At 37.4% G+C, this 23,804-nt stretch overlaps 1 protein-coding gene across 5 annotated transcripts in view; it reads right to left on the reverse strand.

The window, feature by feature from the left end:
* Positions 1–7,954: 7,954 nt before the first annotated feature.
* Positions 7,955–23,804, reverse strand: part of HEATR5A (HEAT repeat containing 5A) — a 141,462-nt gene continuing 125,612 nt past the window's right edge. For 4 of the 5 annotated variants that reach the window (XM_064292379.1, XM_064292380.1, XM_064292377.1 and 1 more), the window contains 6 exons: positions 22,958–23,105; positions 22,141–22,413; positions 19,457–19,681; positions 11,968–12,119; positions 10,178–10,391; positions 7,955–9,689 (listed from right to left, as the gene is read on the reverse strand). In XM_064292379.1, coding sequence (XP_064148449.1) covers positions 9,382–9,689; positions 10,178–10,391; positions 11,968–12,119; positions 19,457–19,681; positions 22,141–22,413; positions 22,958–23,105 — 1,320 coding nt within the window. In that variant the 3' untranslated portion in view covers positions 7,955–9,381. The remainder of the gene's footprint in view (positions 9,690–10,177; positions 10,392–11,967; positions 12,120–19,456; positions 19,682–22,140; positions 22,414–22,957; positions 23,106–23,804) is intronic. The other variant, XM_064292381.1, reaches the window with a different exon arrangement.

The raw sequence follows: 23,804 nt of genomic DNA on the forward strand, positions 1-23,804 counted from the left end.
TTGCTATAAATAGAAGTTCTAGGCTCCTTCTCTGGAGACTCTAATTTACTGATTTTGAGGTGAGGCCTAAGGACGTGAATTCTGTAACAAGTATCCCCAGATGATTCTTACAATCAGGTAAGTTTGGTAAACACAGCCTTAAGGTCATTTTAATTGACTTTTGATTGAGGGTTAATTGAAGTAAATCACTACAATTCATGGTATTGGAAGAATAATGCTTTATGGTTGGTGTTCTCCATGTTTTAAAGTGCACTGTCTCATTTTAAACCTCATTACTAAAATATGAAATAGAAAGGGCATTTTGTTGATGAAGAGAGTGGAACTCCAGATAGTAGTAAGGTGGCTTTCCTAAGACTACACAGCTGGATATACCATCATGCTGTGGTCAGTAGTTAGAAAAGAAAAGCAACACGGAATCTGTTTTGGGATTTGAAATGGAATTATTGACGATGACTAAAAACATAAGCTATCAGTCTGCCAATAAGACTGATTTTCCCAGTACTCTCTCCTTCCATCAAAATGTACCATGTTCACTTTATTGAGCAAATACCATGTGCCAAGTATAGGCTGGTCGCTCTTTGTAATTGACTCCTGTTTTAAAAATTGATATGTAATTAACATACCATAAAAGTCACCTTTTTTTAAAGTATATAAATTTAGTGGTTTTTAGTATATTCACAAGGTTGTGCAACTATTACCACTAATTCAAAAACATTTTTATCATCCCCAAAAGAAATCCCATAGCTATTAGCAGTTGTTCCCCATTTCCCCCTCCTTCCAGCCTCTGACAACCAACTTCTACCTCTGTAGGTATGCCTATTCTAGACATTTCATATAAATGGAATCATACATATGCAGCCTTTTTGTGTCTGGCTTCTTTCCCTAAGCATAATGCTTTCAAGGTTCATCCATGTCATAGCATGGATTAGTACTTCATTCCTTTTTATAGCTGAATAATATTCCACTGTATGGATGTACCACATTTTATCCATTCACCAGTTGACAGACATTTGGGTTGTGTACACTTTTTGACTATTATGAATATGTTGCCATGAACGTCCATGTATACATTTTTGTGTAAACATGTTTTTATTTTATATACCTAGGAGTAGAGTTGCTGGGTCATATCATAACTATGTTTAACATTTTGAGGAACTGCCAAACTGTTTTCCAGAGAGGCTGCGCCAATTTATATGCTCACTAGCAATGTACAAAAGTTCTTACTTCACCACATCCTTGCCAACACTTGTTATTGTCTTTTTTATTATAGCCATCCTCGTGAGTAAGAAGTGGTATCTCATTGGGGTTTTGATTTACATGTCTGTGATGGTTAATGACGTTGACCATCTTTTCGTGAATTTATTGGCCATTTGTATATCTTCATTGGAGAAAGACCTATTCCAATTCTTTGCCCACTTTTAAATTGGGTTGATTTTTTATTATCGAGTTGTAAGAGTTCTTTATATATTCTGGGTACTAGACCCTTATTAGGCATATGATTTGCAAAAACGTTATCCTATTTTGTCGCCTCTTTTCACTGTCTTGTGTCCTTTCAAGCATAAACATTTTTAATTTTGATGAAGTCCAATTTTTTTTCTCTTTTGTTGCTGTGGTTTAGCTGTCATATCTGAGAAATCATTGCCTAATCCTAGGTCACGGAGATTTACATCTATGTTTTCTTCTAAGAGTTTTAGAATTTTAGCTCTTACATTTAGATCTATGGTCCATTCTGAGTTAACTTTTGTGTATGGTATGTGATTATATTCTTTTTCATGTTGTTATCCCACTGTCCCAGCATGTAACTAAGTTCTTGATAAATAGATCATTTGAAATCTGCTAATGCAAATTAAAATACATGACATGTTCAACGAATAAGAGCTATTGTTATTTTTTGCAATGTTAAGTTTGGAATTTAGGAAAATAGGGCACTTTGTGGGTTTAATGGTGGCCCCCCAACAGGTATTTGTAGAATTAAGAATCTCATTATGAGACCATTCTGGATTATTCAGGAGGTCCCTAAATCTAATGACAAGTGTCCTTGTAAGAGATACGAAGAGAAACAGATGAAGATGAGAATGCCATGTGAAGATGGAGTCAGAGATTGGAGTTATGCAGTTAAAAGTCAAGAACAACTGGAGCCACCAGAAGCTGGAAGAAGAAAGAATGAACCTTTGGAGGGACAGTGGTCCTACCAACACCTTGATTTTGGTCTTCTAGCCTCCAGAATTGTGAGAGAATAAATTTTTGTTGTTTTTAAGTTTCCAACTTTGTGGTAATTTGTTACAGCAGCCTAGGAAACTAATATAGGTATTTTAAAATGATAAAACATGATTATGAAAACTCACACATGGATAACCTAGAGAGGTTATCAAGGAAGAACATGGAAATTCTCAACTTATTAAATTAGAATAAATTGTTCTGAATGGTTTAGGCATGTCTTTGGCCAGAGGCAGGTTCTAGGGTGATTTCTGGAAGTTCCAGTACCATGTTAATATAAATGATACAACTAAGGAAGAATCTTCAGCATATTGCAGAAAATTCTGTATTTTTTACACAATAACATTGAGGAGTTGGAATGGCCATATTATTAATGAAAAGAGAAAGCCTCTGCAATAGAAAAAGTAGCAAATGGCAGAGTAACAACACAGCTGACTACGGAAGAGGAAGGGACGGCTAACCACTTCTCATTTGATGTTGACTCACAATAGGTCTGTTGACCTCTGAAACAGAAGCACTTCCACAATTTAGAGAAGCTATTTTTAAGAAGCTTTTGTGTCTAATCAAAGGTCTTGAAGGTGTGTTTCTAGTATGTGACACCACTACAGAGGAAAGAGTGCAGGAAGCCGAGCCGACGCCTCCCTCCCCCACCCCGGCAGTTCAGGGAGTGGTGAGCACTCCTCCAGTATTCAGTTGTAAAACAGAAGGCCCAAAGCTTTCTTAATCAAGATCGGAAACAAATAGCAGGGAAATAATGGGTTTTTAAAATAATTTAGACCTAATTGCTCAGAGTGGAGCCCTTGCAGCATAGTGGTTAAGAACTCAGCTACTAACCAAAAGGTTAATAGTTCAAATCCACCAGCTGCTGCTTGGGAACCCTATGGGGCAGTTCTACTCTGTCCTACGGGTCACTATGAGTCAGAAATGATTTGCCAGCAAGTTGTTTTTTCTTTAATTGTTCAAAAGAGCGCCTCAGTTTTGGTCTCACATGCAGAGTTTTTTTCTGAGACTACTTGCACTTTCTCCAATAGTAGCAGCAACAGAACTACTCTTGTTGTGTGGCTGGCATACATTAATTCTGCTTAAAAATTTTTTCATTTGTTCTTTCTTGGACTATTTTGTTTTCTGAAGCAGCTTGCTACATTTGATACACGCACAATCCCACACACACATATCCCTGGTTGGTGAAAATGGTTAACATCCTAGCTGCTAACCGGAAGGTTAGAGTTCAGGTTCCCCTGGAGGTGTCTCAGAAGAAAGGTCTGATAATTTACTTCTGAAAAATCAGCCACTGAAAACCCTATGGAACATGGTTCTACTGACATACATGGGGTGATTTAGAAAATAATACTGTAATTATTACTGCCTGTCCTTGAGTAGGAAACCCTGATGGCGTAGTGGTTAACTGCTACAGCTGCTAACCAAAGGGTCACCAGTTTGAATCTGCCGGTGCTCCTTGGAAACTCTATGGGGCAGTTCTATTCTGTCCTATAGGGTCGCTATGAGTCACTGGTTTTGGTTTCGTTTTGGTCCTTGAGCAAAGAGAATGTGACCCACCTGAAGCTGGGCCCACAAAGATTCACAAGGACACATCAACAGGGCCCTGAGATAAAGACAATAGATGGGATGATCTTAGAAATTATCTTCTAGCTTTTCACCTAAACCCAATCAAACAGGATGTAAAAGACTTTTTCACTCCGATCTTTTTCTATTAACATTTACTGAATAGAAATTTGTTGGACCAATGAAGACCCTCCTGACTGTGGGGTTACTGAAACCTATACTAATGCGTGTTAAGAAAAGCAATTCAAAGTATAAGACCACAGTTTCTAGTCAAGCTGTGAAAAGCTTTCACCCATTTTTGTGATGTTAATATATACTGATGATTCTGTAACCTCCCTCGGGTTCTGGCAGACATGAGCTCTGGCAGCATGCTTGACTGCTTCCTACTTTTGTCTTTTTGAGTACATACTGAACAAAAACTTTCTTTTTGCTTTACTAAACTTTGTGATGTTTTTCCCCTACAGCAGGGGTCACCAGGAGTCAGAACCAACTCAGTAGCAACCAATTTAGATTTTATATATAAATACATATATAAATAAAATTAATTTTTGCTTATAAGTTTTTTTTGGCCTCTAAATAATTTTTCAGGAAAAAAATGATTAAATTTGGTCTCATTAATCAAAATATTGTCAACATTAGCTTTTCCTTGGCAACAATGGCCTCTTATTTTCTCAGAATATATAGAATACTTGAAATAGAATCCATTTAGAAAACAAGTTAATTTCTTTGAAATGCACTATTTCAGATATGCAGACATGTACTAAGCAATATGCAGAAATGTATTAAGTATGGCTATCATGTAACGAGAAATTTTCCCAAGTAGCCTGTGGGATCATCATTTTATATGCTTCAATAGAAGAGTGCAGAAGTCCTCATCAAACAGAAATGCAATTAAAGGAAGCTAGCTCTTTTGAATGTACAGAGCCTGAGATTGTATTTATTTTCTGGACTTGCTATATCCCAGTGCTACATCATAACACAAAACTTTAACATTTCCTCAAGGCTAAAAGCTCAGGTTGGTAAATAAAGTCAACACAGGCACAATTCATTAACTGGCTGATCATGTCAGGTAGCCCGCAACTGCATCACTGTATTTCTCAGCAAATCATGGAAATAAATTTTCCCTTGCAGGGGTTAACAAAATATTTGTAAAGAATAAAGTTCACTGGATGAAGGACAATGTAAAATGTATAATTACCTTGATTTTAGTTAAAACGTTAGTAGGGGTCTGGAAGGATACAGGCAAGATCATTGAAGCTTTAGGATTTCTGCCTAACAAGCAAGGTAATGCAATTGTTAAACAGCCAGAATGTGATTCTGTACGGTTTCTACTTTCTAAATATATTTACACACATACATACATATATTTACTTTCAATATTTTAACTTTATAGATTTTTGGAGGCATATGAAATTTCACATATTGTCAGCTTTGTATTAATACTAGTTTATTAGCTTGAGGGTTGACTTTCTTCCTTTGTCATGCAAAACGGACCCAAGCCAGGGTGTTTTCAATTGCCTCATATGCATGAGAAAGCTGGACAATGAATAAGGAAGACCACAGAAAAACTGTCGCCTTTTAATTTTGGTGTAAGCAAAGAATACTGAATATACCCTGGACTGCCAAAAGAAGAAATAAATCTGTCTTGGAAAAAGTACAGCCAGAGTGCCAGAGTGCTCTGTGGAAGCGAGGATGGCAAGACTTTGTCTCATGTACTTTGGACATATTATCAGGAGGGATCAGTCCTGGAGAAGGATGTCATGCTTGGTAAAGTGGAGAGTCAGTGAAAAAGAGGAACACCTTCAAGGAGATGAAAAGACAGTGGCTGCAACAATGGGCTCAAGCATAACAACAATCATGAAGATGGCAACAATCATGAACATGGCACAGGACCAGGCAATGTTTTGTTCTATTGTATATAGGATCACTATGAGTTGGCACCGGCTCGACAGCACCTAACAACAATAATGCAAATCTAATATTATAATAAAATGATAAAAGGAATTTTTAGGATAGAGCATAAAGGGAGTTCTTCTCAAAATTAACATTAAAACAGAATCTGGAGTTATGCATCCACTCTATCATGTATGCGCTATTCTCTAAGCCTGTATCATATACTGCTCCTTCCATGAAGTCCACCTTAGAGCTTGTTTTCTTCTCTGGGCTCCCATAGCACTACGCCTGGTGCCGTTTTTATAGCACTCATTTATAATTCCTTTAAGTGCCTTAAAGTTCCCTTTAGGTTGGTGGTGAAGTTTATTTTATAGAAGTAAAATTTGACAACAATGCTCTAATTCTATAGAAATCTCTTCTATCCAATGTTACTTTATCTTACCTTAATAAGCTTTTAAGAAGTAAGTTAAATAGAATGACTTTCAACTAGTAGTTTGGCTCTGTTTTTCTCCTCCTAGGACAAAATCAAACAAGACAAATAAAAGACCAAATCCCAAACCAAACCAAACCCAGTGCTGTCCAGTTGATTCCGACCCATAGTGACCCTATAGGAGAGAGCAGAACTGCCTCATAGAGTTTCCAAGGAGTGCCTGGGGGATTCGAACTGCCAACCCATATGGTTAGCAGCCACAGCACTTAACCACTGTGCTACCAGGGTTTCCAAATAAAAGACCACCTTGATTTTTTCATCTAAGTTGCTAATCAACATATTTAATTTGTAAAGAGTTACCAAGCTAATTAAAGTGCAACTGCTTTATCACAACTGGTGACTCATTAAAGAAAACCAGATGTAAAAAATTTTTGAAGCATTTTTCAGATTTAGCTATTCATCTTGAACAAAAACAGAACTTATATTGATATCTAATCATGTATCTATTCCCACTGAAACTGTGTACAACACTTTTTTAATCTTTTCATACTTTACTACCCACAAACCTTTTAGTTGCAACTTGGAGAAACGCAGCTCAAAACATCTTAAACAAGAAAGGTTATTTATTAGCTCAAGGATCGAGTAAGGCTCCCAAGGGAGGAAGCCTGAAACATTCAAAGGGAAGAGCTATACCTTCACGGAATCAGGGCTACCAGAGCACTTTTCTGTCTCCAGCAAGGACCCTGGCGGGTTCAAATCCCAGCTGTTAAGTCTTAACTTTCTTACCATAAGGATCTACTTACTAATTAAGTGTTGTATTAAATACCCATTGCCGTTGAGTCAATTCTGACTCATAGCGACCCTACAGGACAGGGTAGAACTGCCCCATAGTTTCCAAGGAGCACCTGGTGGATTTGAACTGCTGACCTTTTGGTTAGCAGCCGTACCTCTTAACCACTACGCCACCAGGGTTTCCGTTGTATTAAATAAGGTGGTCCATAAAAAAAGACTAGAGGATAGTACCTAACTCAAAGTTCTTAATTCCATGACACCAAAAAAACCAAACCAAACCCATTGCTGTTGAGTCATTCCAACTCATACTGACCCAACAGGACAGAGGAGAACTACCCCGCAGGGTTTCCAAGGAGGGGTTGGTGGAATGCAACTGCCAACCTTTTGGTTAGCAGTCAAGCTCTTAACCACTGTGCCACCAGGGCTTCTCCATGACACCAGACATAATATTTTTTCGTAACTACTGACATCCACAAAACACCTTTAACCCAAACGATTCAGTACAGCAGGCTAATACTGAATAAAAATTGTACTGTTTAAGAACTAAATGAAAGAAATCTAAATATCAAATTAATAAATTAAATCCTAAGAATAATACCCAGTCCAGCATTTTTCTTGACCAGGGAATAAATTTCTGAGCCCAAATCCATCCCATACAAGTGCAACTGAAAGTTATCAAGCACCTTGATGCTACCAATGTAAAGTTACATAAGACATAACAGGGAGATAAAGCACTAAAATGAAAAGTGGTGTTTTATGCATAGAAGAAAGTACAGAAGTATTATGGGAACACAGATGCGGAAGCAGTTAATTTTGCTTGTGAGAGGAAGTGTTAAGGATAGCTACCAAGGAAGAGAAGGGCACTGAGGTGAAGGAAACAATAAGAAATTCATACTCAAATTCCTAGAGACATTTAGGAAGACAGAAAATCTAAGCCTCTATGAAAAAAAGCCAAGTTACAGGCAAGGAATGTTATTTGCTCCACAGAATTGCTTTCTGGAAGTTGAGTGATCGATCAACCATCTTTTGTGGATAAAATAATTTAGAATACAAGAATGATAAAGAAAATTAGCTTTATTTACGTAAATTAGAAAAACTGTAGTGTTAGAATTTGTCAAATGTTTTCATCTGAATGATTTACAAGAGTATTTATATACAAAACATAATAAAATAGAGTATATCACATTGCTCTTGTTTGAGTTAAAGTGTTTTCTCAATTCTGATTATGCCCCCGTCACTTCCATTTTTAATTTTTAACAAGGAAATGTCTTGACATAGTGCTTGATTCATACAGTGTAACATTTAAGTAGATGCTAAGTCAATGATTAGCAACAATTACAAAATACTTTTCAACAAATGACTTTATCATTAGATTTTTTTCTATATTAAAATGTTTCATGTTAAAAAAACATACTTCTACCTAATGATCTAAATTTATTATATAAACTCATAGTGTGATTGAAATACAATATAGATATGACTCTATATGTATACTAAACGCATTGATATGTTTGCCACATGTGAAAATGAACAAAATTGTGAGACATGGAGGTAACAGAGAATCCGAAAATCCATTTCAGACATAGGTGGAGATGCCCTACTCTAATCTAAAATGAGCAAAACTTTCACTTCCTGAACCCTGAACCTAAAGCAAAAAATGGTGAAAAGTTCTATTTTAGATACCGAATCTTAAATCACACTGAAGGGCTGTTATTAGCTTGTATTAACATATATTGAAAATGCTCATCAGAAGCAAGGATAGTGAGACTTTGTCTCACATACTTTGGACATGTTATCAGGAAGGACCAGTCCCTGGAGAAGGACATCATGCTTGGTAAAATAGTGGGTCAGTGAAAAAGTACATGATCCTCAAAGAGATGGATTGACAAAGTGGCTGTGACAATGGGCTCAAGCGTAACAACGACTGTGAGGATGGCACAGGACCAAGCAGTGTTTCTTCTGATGTACACAGGGCCACCATGAGTCGGAATTCACTAGAGGGCACCTAATAACAACATATATTGGATAATTCTAGACCAAGTTTCCTAAGCAGCTTTCAAATCACTTATCTTGTTTTAGAAATCCAAGAAAGTATGGAAGAATTTTAAATTAGTGGTTGGGATAGAATATAAATGCAGATAATTTATTCTGGAGTCAAACTTATCTGTCACAGTATTAAGTATACCATGTATATACGAACTCTCAGACGAAATCCATTCATTTTTAAAGCAGTGGATTGTTTAGTAAGTTCAGTTCTTTAGTACTTTCTTGAAAAACCTGGCAGGAATTCCGTGGTTTTATTAAGAGTGTGGGGGTGTGGGGAACCACAAAAAAATGTTAGTTTACTGTCACTTTGAAAAGTCACAGCTATTTAACAATCAATCAGGCATCCAAATGTACTTCTGTCTAAAAATTTTTGTCCCCCAAGAGAAGGAAATGATCAAGTATTACATTAAGGTGCTTACTATTAAAAAAGGGAAAAAAAATCAGAGGAAATTGGTTTTTAATTGGATACTTGAATTCTTTCCAGGGTTCCTGGCACGCTCAGGTGTAGGTATCTTGACTTTGACACTTTCCTGATTGCCCTTTATAGCAGCCTCCAGGCGGGCTTTCAAGGATGGAGAAGAAGCCATTAAACTTTTAAAAACTGAGGAATACTGAGGCCCAATCTGCATGAGATTTTGCAAAGCAAAGTCATGTAAATTTCTCATGACGGAAGTTGCTGACCCCACAGTATTCTCATCCAAAAGAAAGGAAATGAGGATGGGCAGAAGACAGGCCACCAGCTGAGAGCCTAGAAAAGTAAATGAATGATATAAGTCCTAGGTTCAGGAATATACATGTTCATTATATAAAATTACAAGAGTACTTCATTGATACATAATTTTCTCCCACTTTAGGTGAAAACAATTTTTTCCAATCTCTTTTCCCAAATTAATACTCAATATCAATGCTTTAAAAAAAAAAAAAAATTTTTTTTTTAATCAATGCTTAGGATTAAAGTAATAAATTTTTTCCAATCTCTTTTCCCAAATTAATACTCAATATCAATGCTTTTTTTTAAAAAAAAAAAAAATTTTTTTTTTATCAATGCTTAGGATTAAAGTAATACCTGCTTTTCAATGACTGTGAAATACAGATATAATGTGAAGTGATTAAATAAATGTCTTAAATTTTATTTCATTTAAATAACATTGAAATTCTGATTTCTATTTCAAAACAACAGAACTGTGAAGTTTGGAGACAGTCTGTGTTTAGTTTGAATTTAGTGCTGACACTTACGATGCTGCTCTTCAGCAATGGCCACCAGTGCTTCCAAGACCTTTATTCCTTCTTGAAAGACCTGAAGCTCTGTAGTGTCTTCAGGTTTTCTCTTATCTATTTCCTGCAGTTTTTCCACGATAGATGATGCTAACGAGTAAATGTACGGGTAGGAAATAGCTGGGTTTGGATATTGAAAAATGGAAAGTAGGAGTTGATAGGTCTTGATTTGTACCTAATCAAGTAAGAAACAAAAGTAATATAAACTGTGTCAATTAAAAAAAAAAAGGCCTTTAGGACTCTTTACAGATAAAGCCGCAAAGCTATTTAAATTTATTTCTAATTTATCTTTAATTTTGGAAGTCCAAGTGCCAACAGCTTTTCAAACCAGGATGCTGATACTGGTGGTAACAGTTCGGAGTGGGGACAGGGATATGTGGGTACAAAAGGGAAGGATAACTGGAAGTGATTAATTTTTCTTCTTTTCTCTAGTTCCCATTTCCCCTCTCATGTCTTGATCATATACTATAAAAAACAAACAAACAAACAAAAAGCCCCTCCAAAACAAACTTGAAAAATATTTTGAGGATTTCAGAAAACGTTTTAGGCAAAAATCACATATATCTGATGTTCAAATGATTTGAAGGTCTCAAGAAACCATTTCTGGACCATACTAACTATTTATCACTGCATACCAGAGCCACCTCCTGGTGATTGCTACCTAAAGCTCCTGAGAGGCAACAGGCAACAGAAGGGCAAACGGGAATGACTATCTATCAAATACATAAATCATCCTTTTTGGTTAATGCCTATGGTATTTGAAGGGTTATTTTTTTTTCTGAGAGAAAATCTGGTTCCTATTTATCTTTAGGCTTGTGTGTTGTTATGATGCTGAACAGGTTTCAGCAGAGCTTCCAGATTAAGCTGGATTTGTCTCAGAAAGGCTTGGTGATCTACTTTAGAAAATCAGCCAGTGAAAACCCCACGGAACATGACAGTCAGATCTGCAATTGATTATTGGGATGGCGCACGACCTGGAAGCATTTTGTTCCCTTGTGCATGGAACCGCCATGAGTTGGTGACAGACTCGAAGGCAGCTAAGAACAACAACAATATATTTAAGAGCAGATATATTTTGTGATCATGTGCTACAAACTCATTTTGTATATATTATGTGCCCTGGCGGCACAGTGGTTAAGAGCCTGGCTGTTAATCAAAACTGTCCAACAGGACAGTTCTTACTCTGTCCTATAAGATTGCTATGAGTTGGAATCAACTCAATGGCAAAAGGCTTGGGGTTTTTTTTTTTGGGGGGGTTTATGTGCTACAAACATAGAGTGAATAAGAAATCAATCCAGCAAATGAAGGTGCCATAAAAAAATGGGATCAATTTATGTATTGTTTTTGGCATAGGTCTCATTATTTCACAGTCACATTACTGAAGGCATATGCTGGAATCTTCCTTTGGGTTTTTGCAGGAAATCCACTATAGTAAGGTACAATGCAGCTTGTAAAAGTCCCTTGTCAAGTTCTAGAGATACATCAATTTTAAGATGCCTCCATTTCAAATTAATTTTTTTTAACATTTCCTCTCTCTAACTTTCTCCCACTACTTTCTACCTTAAGGGCCAAAGAACTAGAACATTATTATTTGCCTCTGTGACTGCAAGAATATGAATCAATCCCAAACCTAAAAATAAAAAAATTCTAGTCTAGTACTTCTTGTTGGAGCCAACAAAATCCAAAAACAAAGTTTTGCAGAAGCCTAAATATAGTCCTATGACAGACAACTCTCTGCTAAAGATACTTACTATAGGATCTTTCACCTCAAGAGTGGCCTTAAATTTCTCAATACAGCGTTTCTGAAGACATGGGATAGTAGTTACTTCTGGACTGGTAGACAAAATAAATATTGTCACAGCAGTAAGTAGACTGACTTCATCAAGTTCTTGGTGTGTTCCATCTAGCAAGGAGAAATGATCTATTAGAAACAGATTCCAATACTGCCGCCAAAACCCAAAAAACCCATCGCCGTCAAGTCAATTCTGACTCATAGTGACCCTATGGGACAGAGCAGACCTGCCTCATAGGGTTTCCAAGGAGTGTCTGGTGAATTTGAACTGCTGACTTTTTGGTTAGCAGCCGAGCTCTTAACTACTACACCACCAGAGTTTCCAATACTGCTTTATACCAGGGCGAGTGTACCAGAGTCCGAAACTAAATCTGTGTGAAGCTGTCTCTAGTTTGGTAGCAACAGTTTCTTTTAGCAGATACAGATGATGAACACTGAGTGACTACAAGAACCCTAGCAAATACTGTAGGGCTCTATAAGTACTTATAGAGCCAAGAATTACTAAAGTAATTATAATCTTCAAAATCAAAGACATGAGTAAACACATATACAAATTTACTAGGAATATACATTTACTTTTTTTGGTGGTATACATTTACTAGTTGGATACCTAACCTCTCTGTCTTCAGTTTTCTCATCTGTAAAATGCAAATAACAACAATATTTATATTTATAGAGTTAGGATTAAATGAGTTAATCCACATATAGCATTTAGAATAGCAGGTGGCACACAGTGCTCAATACATCTTAGCTAAGCTATTATTAATTATTTTTATTACAGAGTAACAGAAAAATGCTTGGACAATTATTTTTTGTTTAAGTTTAAAGCACTTATATTTTGCTAATATGTACATCAACTGAAAATACCTTAGCACCTTGTCTACCCATATCATTTTTCAACAGTACCAAAAAACCTGAAAATAGGTGCACAGGTCACAATCATTTGGGGGGAGGGGGAGTATTTTTTAATTAGAAATAAGCTGCCTTCATTGTCTAAAGCCACAGGCTCATTAATTTTAATGAACTTGCTATGAAAGTCAATGTTATTTGAAAAGAAAAAGGTGTGGCAAATTCAACCCATTAAATTGTGTAAGAATAGGATACTTACAGAAAAATGACATATTATTATAGTAACTTTGGTAACAGTCATTCAACAAACACCTAAGAAACATCTATTATGTGTCAGGCACTCTCCTAAGCTCTGGAAATATCATGGTGAGTAACTTAAAGCCTGCTCTCAGAGGAGGAGATATACTAGAAACTAGGAAGCAATAAATTTAATTTCAATACAGAATAATATTAAGAGACAAGAGAAAGCGACAGAGGAAGATAGTCTATATTGGCTTGTCAGGGACACCTCGGGGAGCTAATATAGAGTTGACAGTTGAGTGACACAGTAGCAATGAAAGCAAAATTTTATGAATGTGATTTATAGAAGTTATCTGAATAATTTTAAGGTAAAACAGATACATTGGTAACTTTTAAAGTTATGATAGCATTATTATCAACAAGAACAAAACAACCAAACCCGTTGCCCTTAAGTCGAGTCTGACTCATAGTGACCCTATAGGACAGAGGAGAACTGCCCTGCAGGGTTTCCAAAGAACAGCTGGTGGATTTGAACTGCTGACCTTTTGGTTAGCTGCCGAACTCTTAACCACTATGCTACCAGGGCTCTGTTATAAGCACCTTATATGTATTAAATATTTAATCCTTACACCACCACCACGAGGTAGGTACCCTTATTTCCCTCGTTTTATGGATGAGAATCTGGGAATCAGAAATTCAGCCATGAGTCCAAGGTTACACAATTAGTAAGGTAGGCAGTTTGATTCTGTTAATCATGATGCTACACTGCTTCCCATACAGCAGTTATTTTTAGTCATTTACAGCAACCTGAAACTAGCACGGTCAGCTAGTCTGTTTAGTAAAAACGTCTTCTTATTCTCAGTGAGATGAAGCTCTCCTGGGTTCCTCTTCCTATTTCTTCTAAAATTCCTTTATCCTCCTGCCCCTGTGAAATTACCTTATTCCCATTTACTTAGAATAGATGCAAGGACCCCTAAGCATTTATTTCTGTGGAGAGCTCCATGTGGTAAGGAACCAAGGCTTCCTGCCAATGGCCAGTAAGAGACAGGCCTCTTGCCAACAGTCATGTGAGTGAGCCATCTTGGAAATGGATTCTCTAGTTGCTGCCTCAGCCAACACAGCAACAGTAATCTCATGAGAGACTTGGAGCCAGAACCACCAAGCCAAGCTGCTTCTGAATTTCTGACCTACAGAAGCTGTCAGATCCCTGTTATTTTAAGCCACTAAGGTTTGCAGTAATTTGTTACACTGCAAACATTCTACCTGTCATGAGCAGCTCCTTTAATTTCTTTCAGCAGTGAGGCTAATTCCTCTAGGCCCTAGCCAACCCCCCCATTCCTTGACACATTACAAAAATACTTTTTTTTTTTTTTAAGAGGCAAGCTCATTCTAACTCTCTACATAAAAACTTCTAATTACTTCCCATCCTTATCTCTTTTTCTTCATCTGGCACTGGGAGAGGCCAATCCTAAATGTGCAGTGAATTCTATTCCTTTCTGCCTAGACAGGGACTCTGTTTCCCTTCTAGTATTTCCAACTCCCACCGCATTGGTGCTTTTTTTATTGAATAAGCATGAACACATGCTATGTTGTTATTAGGTGCCATTAAGTAGGTTCCGACTCATAGGGACCTTATGTACATGAGAACAAAACAATGCTCGGTCCTGCACCATCCTCACAATCGTGGTCAAGCCCACTGTTGCAGCCACTGTGTCAATCCATCTCTTTTTCGTTGACCTTGTATTCTACCAAGCATGATGCCCTTCTCCAGGGATTGATACCTCCCGACAACATGTCCAAAGTATGTGAGACATAGTCTCACCATCCTTGCTTCCAAGGAGCATTCTGGTTGCACTTCTTTCAAGACAGATTTGTTTGTTCTTTTGGCAGTCCATGGTATATTCAGTATTCTTCGCCACCACCACAATTCAAAAGCATCAATTCTTCTTCAGTCTTCTCTTATTCAATGTCCAGCTTTTGCAGGCACATGAGGTGAACACCATGGCTTCGGTCAGGCACACCTTAGCTTTCAAGGTGACATCTTTGCTTTTCAACACTTTAAATGAGGTCTTTTATAGCAGATTTGCCCAATGCAACGCATCTTTTGATCTTCTGACTCCTGCTTCCATGAGTGTTGAGGATCTGAGTAAAATGAAATCCTTGACAACTTCAATCTTTTTCTCCGTTTATCATGATGTTGCTTATTGGTCTAGTTGTGAGGATTTCTGTTTTCTTTATGTTGAGGTGTAATTCATACTGAAGGCTGTGATCTTTGATCTTCATCAGTAAGTGCTTCAAGTCCTCTTCACTTTCAGCAAGCAAAGTTGTGTTATCTGCATATCACAGGTTGTTTATGAGTCCTCCTCCAATCCTGATTTCCCATTCTTCTTCATATAGTCCAGCTTTTCGGATTATTTGCTCAGCATACAGATTGAATAGGTATGGTGAAAGGATACAACCCTGATGCACACTGTTCCTGACTTTAAACCATGCAATCCCCTTGTTCTGTTCGAACGACGGCCTCTTGATCTATGTACAGATTCATCATGAGCACAAGTAAATGTTCTGGAATCCCCATTCTTCGCAATATTATCCATAATTTGTCATGATCCACACAGTCGGATGGCTTTGCATAGTCAATAAAACACAGGTAAGTATCTTTCTGGTATTCTCTGCTTTCTGCCAGAATCTATCTGACATCAGCAATGATACCCCTGGTTCTACGTCCTCTTCTGAATCTGGCTTAATTTCTGGCAGTTCCCTGTCAATATACTGCTGTAGCTGCTTTGAATGATCTTCAGCAAAATTTTACTTGTGGGTGATATTAATGATATTGTTCGATAATTTCTACATTTGGTGGGATCACCTTTCTTGGAAATAGGCATAAATATGGATCTCTTCCAGTTGGCTGGCCAGGTAGCTGTCTTCCAAATTTCTTGGCATAGATGAGTGAGCACTTCAGCACAGCATCTGTTTGCTGAAACATCTCGACTGGTATTCTGTCAATTCCTGAAGCCTTGTTTTTCACCAATGCCTTCAGTGCAGCTTGGACTTCTCACTTTAGTACCACTGGTTCCTGATCTTATGCTACCTCCTGAAATGGCTAAACATCAACCAGTTCTTTTTGATATAGTTACTCTGTGTATTCCTTCCATCTTCTTTTGATGCTTCCTGTGTCGTTTAAAATTTTCTCCGTAGAATCCTTCAATATTGCAACTCGAGGCTTGAATTTTTCTTCAGTTCTTTCAGTTTGAGAAATGCCGAGTGTGTTCTTCCCTTTTGGTTTTCTATCTCCAGGTCTTTCCACATGTCATTATAATACTCTACCTTTGATTTCGCAAGCCACCTTTGAAATCTTCTGTTCAGCTCTTTGACTTCATTGTTTCTTCCTTTCGCTTTAGCTACCCTACCTTCAAGAGCAAGTTTTTTTAAAACACATGCTATAGTCTATGATTTAGGAAATAATATTGGAGTCATTATTCCCTGTCCTTGAGTATAAAGAATGTGACCCAGCTAGAGCTGGGCATACAAGGACTCACAAGGACACATCAACTGGGCCCTGAGGAATAAAGACAATAGAATAATCTTGGAAGATATCTTTTAGGAAAACTTTCACATAAGCCGGAACACAAAAGACTTCCTACTCTTATCTTTCTATTAACATTTAGTGAATAGAAATTTGCTGGACCAATGAAGACCCTCCTGACTGTTGTTACTGAAACCTGAACCAATGATTGTTAAGAAAGACAATTCAAAATGTAGGATGACAGTTTCTAGCCAATCTGTGAAAAGATGAAGATTTCAATGGTTTTGCCCATTTGTAATGTTAATAAAAACTGACGACTCTGTAACCTTCCTTGGATTCGGGCAGACATGGCTATGGCAGTATTCTTGCCTGTTTTCCCACTTTTGTCTATTCTGTCATTTCCTTGGACTCTGATAGACATGGCTGTGGTAGCATGCTTGTCCATTTTCCCATTCTTCCTTACTCTGTAATAATTCCTTGGACTCAGGGAGACATTAGCTCTGGCAGCATGCTTGTCCGTTTCCCATTTATTTTTGAATACATGCCAAATAAAACTTTGTTTGCTTTACTAAACTTTGTGATGTTTTTCCCCTACAATATCTATATTAAAAAGTCCTCAAGCTGTTTCTCTTCTTCACATCAAGAGATCTTTTGATCTCTTCCCTTCCTCATTTGTACCTCAACACCATGAGCTCTATTCCCTATGTTATTTGACTTCTCTGCAGTGTTTTACCATGATGACTCTGTTTACCAAAACTCTTTTCTTTGGCTTCCGTGACTGCATTATCTTCTGATTGCTTTCCTCTTGATTTTGGTCCTCTTTTTGTTCTATAAACTCCCATAAAGTGACGCTGGTTGATTTCATAGGTTGAGCTGACAACTCACAAATACTGTAGTCCAAAATTACCTCTAGCCCAAACCATTTTCTTGAATTCCAGAGTGATATATATTCTGCTCTATCTGATTATCCCACAGGCATTTCAAACTCAACTCACGATTTTCCCCTGAAAACTCACTTCTGTTAATGATACCACCAGTGCTCAAGTCACCCTACCCTTTTAACTCCTAAACCAAACTATCAGTAAAGTCTGTTGACACTTTAAACATTTTACTTTTTTTCATTCTGCTCCTCTTTATCCTTACTATTACTATCTTACATCCAGGAGTCTTGCTTTCTTCTCTATACTGCTGCCAGAGTGATCCTTTAGAAATGTAAATTCTACACATTATTCCCCTTCTTAAAACTCCTTAAGGATTCCACATTGCCTATTTAAAGGAAGTCCAAATTACAACCATGTCAATCCTTCCATTAATCTGGCTCCCATACCATCCACCTTCATCTCTTTCTCTACTTATCATCACTCAGCACCCTCCTACTATTTCTTCCCCAAATCACACTCTCATTGCTCTACGTGCTGTCCCCAAATGTACGCTACTTGTATCTCCAGGATTTTGATCAAACTTGTACCTAGGATCCATTTCTATGACATCAACATGGAGAATGCTTTCTAATCCTTTAAGAAACTGACTTTTCTAAGAAGCCTCTTGTGGTAGATACGGAGATGCACCACTGAGATACCCTTCAAGGGGGGATGTCAGCTCCTTCAGGTTTGGCCTCAGCTACAGAGAACCACGTTGCCTGAGATCACACTCTTCCTGGAGCGGCCCATATCTCAGGTAGAACATTTCTGTCCTGTGTGGGACACTCTGATGGGCAATATTTTCTCCAGAGCTCCCAACAGGTATGTTGAGGACCTGCATTGCATTCTGAGGTCTTCTTTTACCCAATGTTGCTACCCGACCTCTTCCTTCACAGGCATTGCTCCTTAATCAACCTCTTGCTCCCCAAACTGCACCTCAGCTTATGCTTCTGGAGAACCCTATCGATGGTGCTCCACCTGACTCCACCTGAGGATAAGCTATGTACTTGTTCATATTTAGCAATCTGTCATCTGGAGAAGACCCATGTTCACTTAGCTGTGTGTTTAGAGGGTATGTATCAGAGCTGTTTATGCCCCCCACTTTTGCCAGTATTTTTTTTTATTGTACTAGAAATGTGAAGATAAAGACATTATTATTGCCTTCAAGGAGCTTCTTATGATATTGACCATGCCCTACAACAATTTACAGGTATCCGACTCTACTAAACTCTCAATTTCTGGTACAAAGTGGATAGTCAATAAATGCTGAAGTCCACTGAAAACTCTTTAGCACATGAAACTGGATGTGGTGAATTTTGATGTTTATAGACAGAAGAAAGAAGGTAGGGATAATTTGTAATATGTCTAAAGACTTTTTATAATCACTATAACATACTTTCGAAAATGAAACTCACACAAGAAAGGAGAAAACCAAATTTTAACAGATACTGAAAATAATACTGGCTATCATTTATTGATACATGCCAGGTAATAAGCTAGATGCTTTTCATATATTATGTTACTGTTCTAACAATTTCCTGTAACATAATACCCTTATTTTGTTAACGAGGAAGCCAGGCTTTGAGAAGTTGGGTAACTTGGTCAGACACATAGCTAGCCAGAAGATGCTGGCATGAGGATAATAAGCATACTATGACACTTGAAGGTTCCTCAATGCCAACTTAACTTATAGGCTGCCAGTCATTTAATCCCTTTAAAGGTTAAAGATACTAAAATGAGAATACAGGTATTTTCTTTTCACTGATACATACCCTCTAAACACACAGCTAAGTGAACATGGTCTTCTCCAGATGACAGATTGCTAAATATGAACAAGTACATAGCTTATCCTCAGAAAACTGCCCCTCTTTCTTTTTAGAACTGAACAACTGCTTCCAAAGAGCCTTAATTACCTGGATCCCAACAGTCAAGAATTGTTGTTAAAGCACTACGGAGAAGGGCAGTCCAAGCAGTGTGGCTCTTTTCTGCTCGGGCCATGGGAGAAGACAATATTCCTTTCAGAGCTTGTAGGGAAGCTGCAACTGTTGAAGACAATTGGCCCCCAGGTAACTTCACAGCAGTTTCTCTGAGGACCCCAATTGTGAGGTACAGTATAGTAGGAAGAACTGAGATGCTTCCTGTAAGATAAGACACATTCTTAAAAACATACTGCATTTCAGCCTGCATATGAATAATCATGAGAAATCTTACTCATCAGAAATCATGAATAAGACGATGTCAATGATTTCTAGTTTTTAAGATTATTTCTTACAAAGGATTATAACTGTTAAGATAATTTATTATTTTTTTCCCTCATGGCTGAAAAGCTTTTAAATTTTTATTATGCATTCGGTGAAAGATTATATAGCAAATTAGTTTTTCATGGAACACATAAAGTGTTCCACGGCATTTGTTTCATTCCCTGCAACATGCCAGAATTCCCCCACTTTCGTTCTAGGTTTTCTGTTTCCTTTCCTTCTGAACTGCTACCCCTTCCTGCCTTCTCATTTTTGCTTCTGGGCAAATGTTGCCCTTTTGATCTCATATAGTCGCTTGTTGTAGGTCCATAGTCTCAGGGGTTCCTCCAGTCTCTGTCAGACCAGTAAGTCTGGTCTTCTTTGTGAATTTGAGTTTTTGTTCTACAATTTTTCTCCCACGCTGTCTGGGACCCTCTGATCTGATCCCAGTCAGAGTGGTCAGTTGTTAAGATAATTTAAGTAACTTTATTAAGACTTTTAAGGCCGGATTAAATTTTGACAATTATAACTGGAGAAGTTGTTACATAATTCGTGGAATTATTTTTAAAAAGAGTCAAAATATTTCCTTTAGAAATCAGAATTGAAAGCAACGATGTCTGGGAAACACTTCATCTGTCATTTCTTAATCCAGAATCAAAAAGATAAATAACACAAAACTGACACAAAATGTATCACTTAGTATCATTATGCTTTTTCTGTCTTATTTTCTTTTATTTGGTTGCTGACAAATGTCGAACTGTAAATTATTTTTTCAAGGAATTTGTAGAGGTTCACTCAATACAAAATATTTTTATGGCCACTAAGGTGTTGAAAAATCAATTACAAGTTTAAAATGAAACGGAAGAGACTAAAGCTAAAACAATCAATCCAATTTTCTCAGATGCTACTCAACAAAACTAAATAAAAGGATTATTTTTAACTCTAATCCTCTGCTAACGATTTTTCTCCCACTTGTAGTTTAAGTGAGTGTGTGAGAACAAGGAGTACAGGTTTTAATTCAGATTGAAACTTAAAGTCATGAGGCTAAAAATAAGACAGGACATAAACTGGTCAAGGTACATTCAAGTAAAAATATACTTACCAATTACTAAGTATTTACTGAGTACCTATTTCATGCTAGATTCCCTGGAGGATGTAAAATTTAGCTGGAAATAAGGCATCCGTGTCTGCATATACCTTCTCTCTATATAATAAAAAATTACATACAATGCCTCTATATGACATAAAGGAGGCCTCGTAGCACAGCGAGCGGTTAAGCGCTCGGCTGCTAACCAGGAAGTTGGTAGTTTGAACCCAGGAGCCACTCTGAGGGAGAAAGATGTGGCAGTCTGTTTCCTTAAAGATTTACAGCCTTGGAATTCCTATGGGACAGTTCTACCCTGTCTTACAAAGTTGCTATGAGTCAACTGACTTGATGGCAATGGGTAACAGGTATATTATGCCATATAAAAGCTACATATGTACATATAGAAGCATCATATGTATGTGTGTGAAAAAACAAAACTCAGTATTAACTAGTGTTTCCAGGGAAGCCTTCACAGATGAGGTAGGCCTGGAGTTGAACTTTGGAGGGAGGTAAAATTTAAAAAAGTAGAGAAGGGATATGTCATTTCACATCAAGTAACACCATGGACAATAGCACAGAAACGGGGATAAACAGGAAGCCTTCTGGGTATAGGATTTCCACAGAAGGAATTAGGAGGAGGTAATGACAAAAAAAAAAAAAAAAAAAAAAATTTTTTTTTTTTTTAATGACCCAGCAGAGCCACCTGCAGGGTTTTAAGTGTATATTAAAGAATATGGACTTGATTTCAAATAGAACTGGCTATGATGACAAACTTGTCATCACCAAGGTAGTCAAAATCTACTAGAGATGGTATACCAAAACGTGCCCAAGAATTAACAATTGCCACTGACTGGTTTAAAATATTATCAATCATACTCCGTTGCTATTGAGTCAATTCTTACTCATAGCGACCTCATAGGACAGAGCAGTACTGCCCCATAAAGTTTCTAAGGAGCGCCTGGTGGATTCGAACTGCCGACCTTTTGGTTAGCAGCCATAGCTGTTAACCACAATGCCACCAGGGTTTCCACTATTATCAATCGTAGAAGAGCATACCTATCTATAGTTCTTGCTATCTTTGTATTTATTTTCACGCTTTTAGTAAAACAAATTACTAAAATGTAATGTTAATCTTCAAGGATTAAAAACAGTATTCCAACCTTTGGGTCAACATTAACTTAATGTGAAAAGGATTAGCAACTAGGCTCCATAATCTATTAAAATATTTCGCTCCTCCTAGTGTCAAGTAAAGCAATCACATACCACAGCATACCTTCAGGAGAGCATACTGCAGGAAGTTCAGATAGAATAACCAGTGCAGCTGAAACCAATCTACTGCCATCTTCTGACAGCATCTGCGGCTTTGCAGCTTTTACTCCTGGGCTACCTGTCAATTTAGGATTTAGTTCTGGGAGCTGTCTAACTAGAATGCATACACACAATTCCAGTGTTGCAAAGACCAAAGACTTCCCAGGCACAAGTCCTCCTGTGTCCTTTCCCTCTCCAAACTCTGGCAGGGTTTCCTTTTCAGCAGCCCCATCATCAACTAAAAGAGAGAAATAACAGTGTTGAATAAACACTCTGTGTTTGTTTTGCTTTTGGTGGAAGGCAATTTAGTGCATTTCTGTGATAGGCAACACATTTAAATGGCTGAAGTCTTGGGTGTTAAAGCTTGACGGAGGAGCAGTTACGGAGATAAACATAGCTGTCCTTATGACTTCTTATTGCAGTGGATCAAAACAGATCCTTAGTAACCCTTTAAGCCTTAAAACATTGTCTAGTTACTTCCCTTCTTGCTGTTTATAAAGTGAATCTGATAGCTGGAGCTCCAGCAATAACCAAAGTAAGTACTCTATTAATATAAGAGATTTCCACCTCCCCCAGGATTCGTTAAAATTCTTCTTTTCCCAAAGAATAGTTGCTTAGCTACTGACAATTAATTATTCAAGTTAACATGCAGAGGTGAATTAAAGGACTTAGAAGCCATGTCTAGAGATGTTTGTTTTGTGCTATACACAAAAGAATATCTTAACTACAGAGATATAAAAACAATGGTATGTGATTAATTTAGCCTTCAGAGTAATACTCACCTTCTGCACTTCTTCTTTTCTCTTTCACGTGTTCTTGAGCTGCACATATAATCTGCCTTACCACTTCAAGTGAAGCCAACTGAATGGAAGGTGATTCTCTGGTCAAAATTACTCGATGCAGAACATTCAACAACTCAATACCCAAGTCCTATCACAGAAAACAGTTAGGGGACACTGTATTGGAAATCATATGCTATTTTTTTGGTGAAAAATAGTAATATTGAACGCCATAGCAAATTTCAGAAAAAGAATACAGTAGTCTCCCCTTATTTGTGGTGAATATGTTCCAAGGCCTCCCGTGGGTGCCTGAAACTAGGATAGTACTGAACCCTAAACATACTATGATTTGTTCTATAAATACATTATCTATGATAAAGTTTAATTTGTACATTAAGATATTAACAATAACTAATACTAAAATAGAACAATTATAACAATAAAAGTTATGATGGAGGGGGATAGCATGAGATTTCATCATGCTACTACTCATTTAACATTTGTGAAGAGCAGCTGACCGCAGGTAACTAAAAACACAGGAAGCGAAAACCTGGTTAAGGGGTACTAATGTAAAGCATTAACAAATAAATAAACAAAGGTGTTACTAGTTTCTAATGGAGATGATAATGATAAAAAAATTCCTCCCCCTTCACAAATTAATATGTTGTTGTTGTTAGATGCCATCGAGTCGGTTCTGACTCATAGCAGCCCTATGCACAATAGAATGAAACGCTGCCCGGTCCTGCGCCATCCTTACAAACGTTGTTATGCTTGAGCTCATTGTTACGATCCACCTCGTCGAGGGTCTTCCTCTTTTCCGCTGACCCTCTACTCTGCCAAGCAAGATGTC

Source organism: Loxodonta africana, chromosome 10 (assembly GCF_030014295.1).
Source record: "Loxodonta africana isolate mLoxAfr1 chromosome 10, mLoxAfr1.hap2, whole genome shotgun sequence".
Classification (NCBI taxonomy): Eukaryota; Metazoa; Chordata; class Mammalia; order Proboscidea; family Elephantidae; genus Loxodonta; species Loxodonta africana.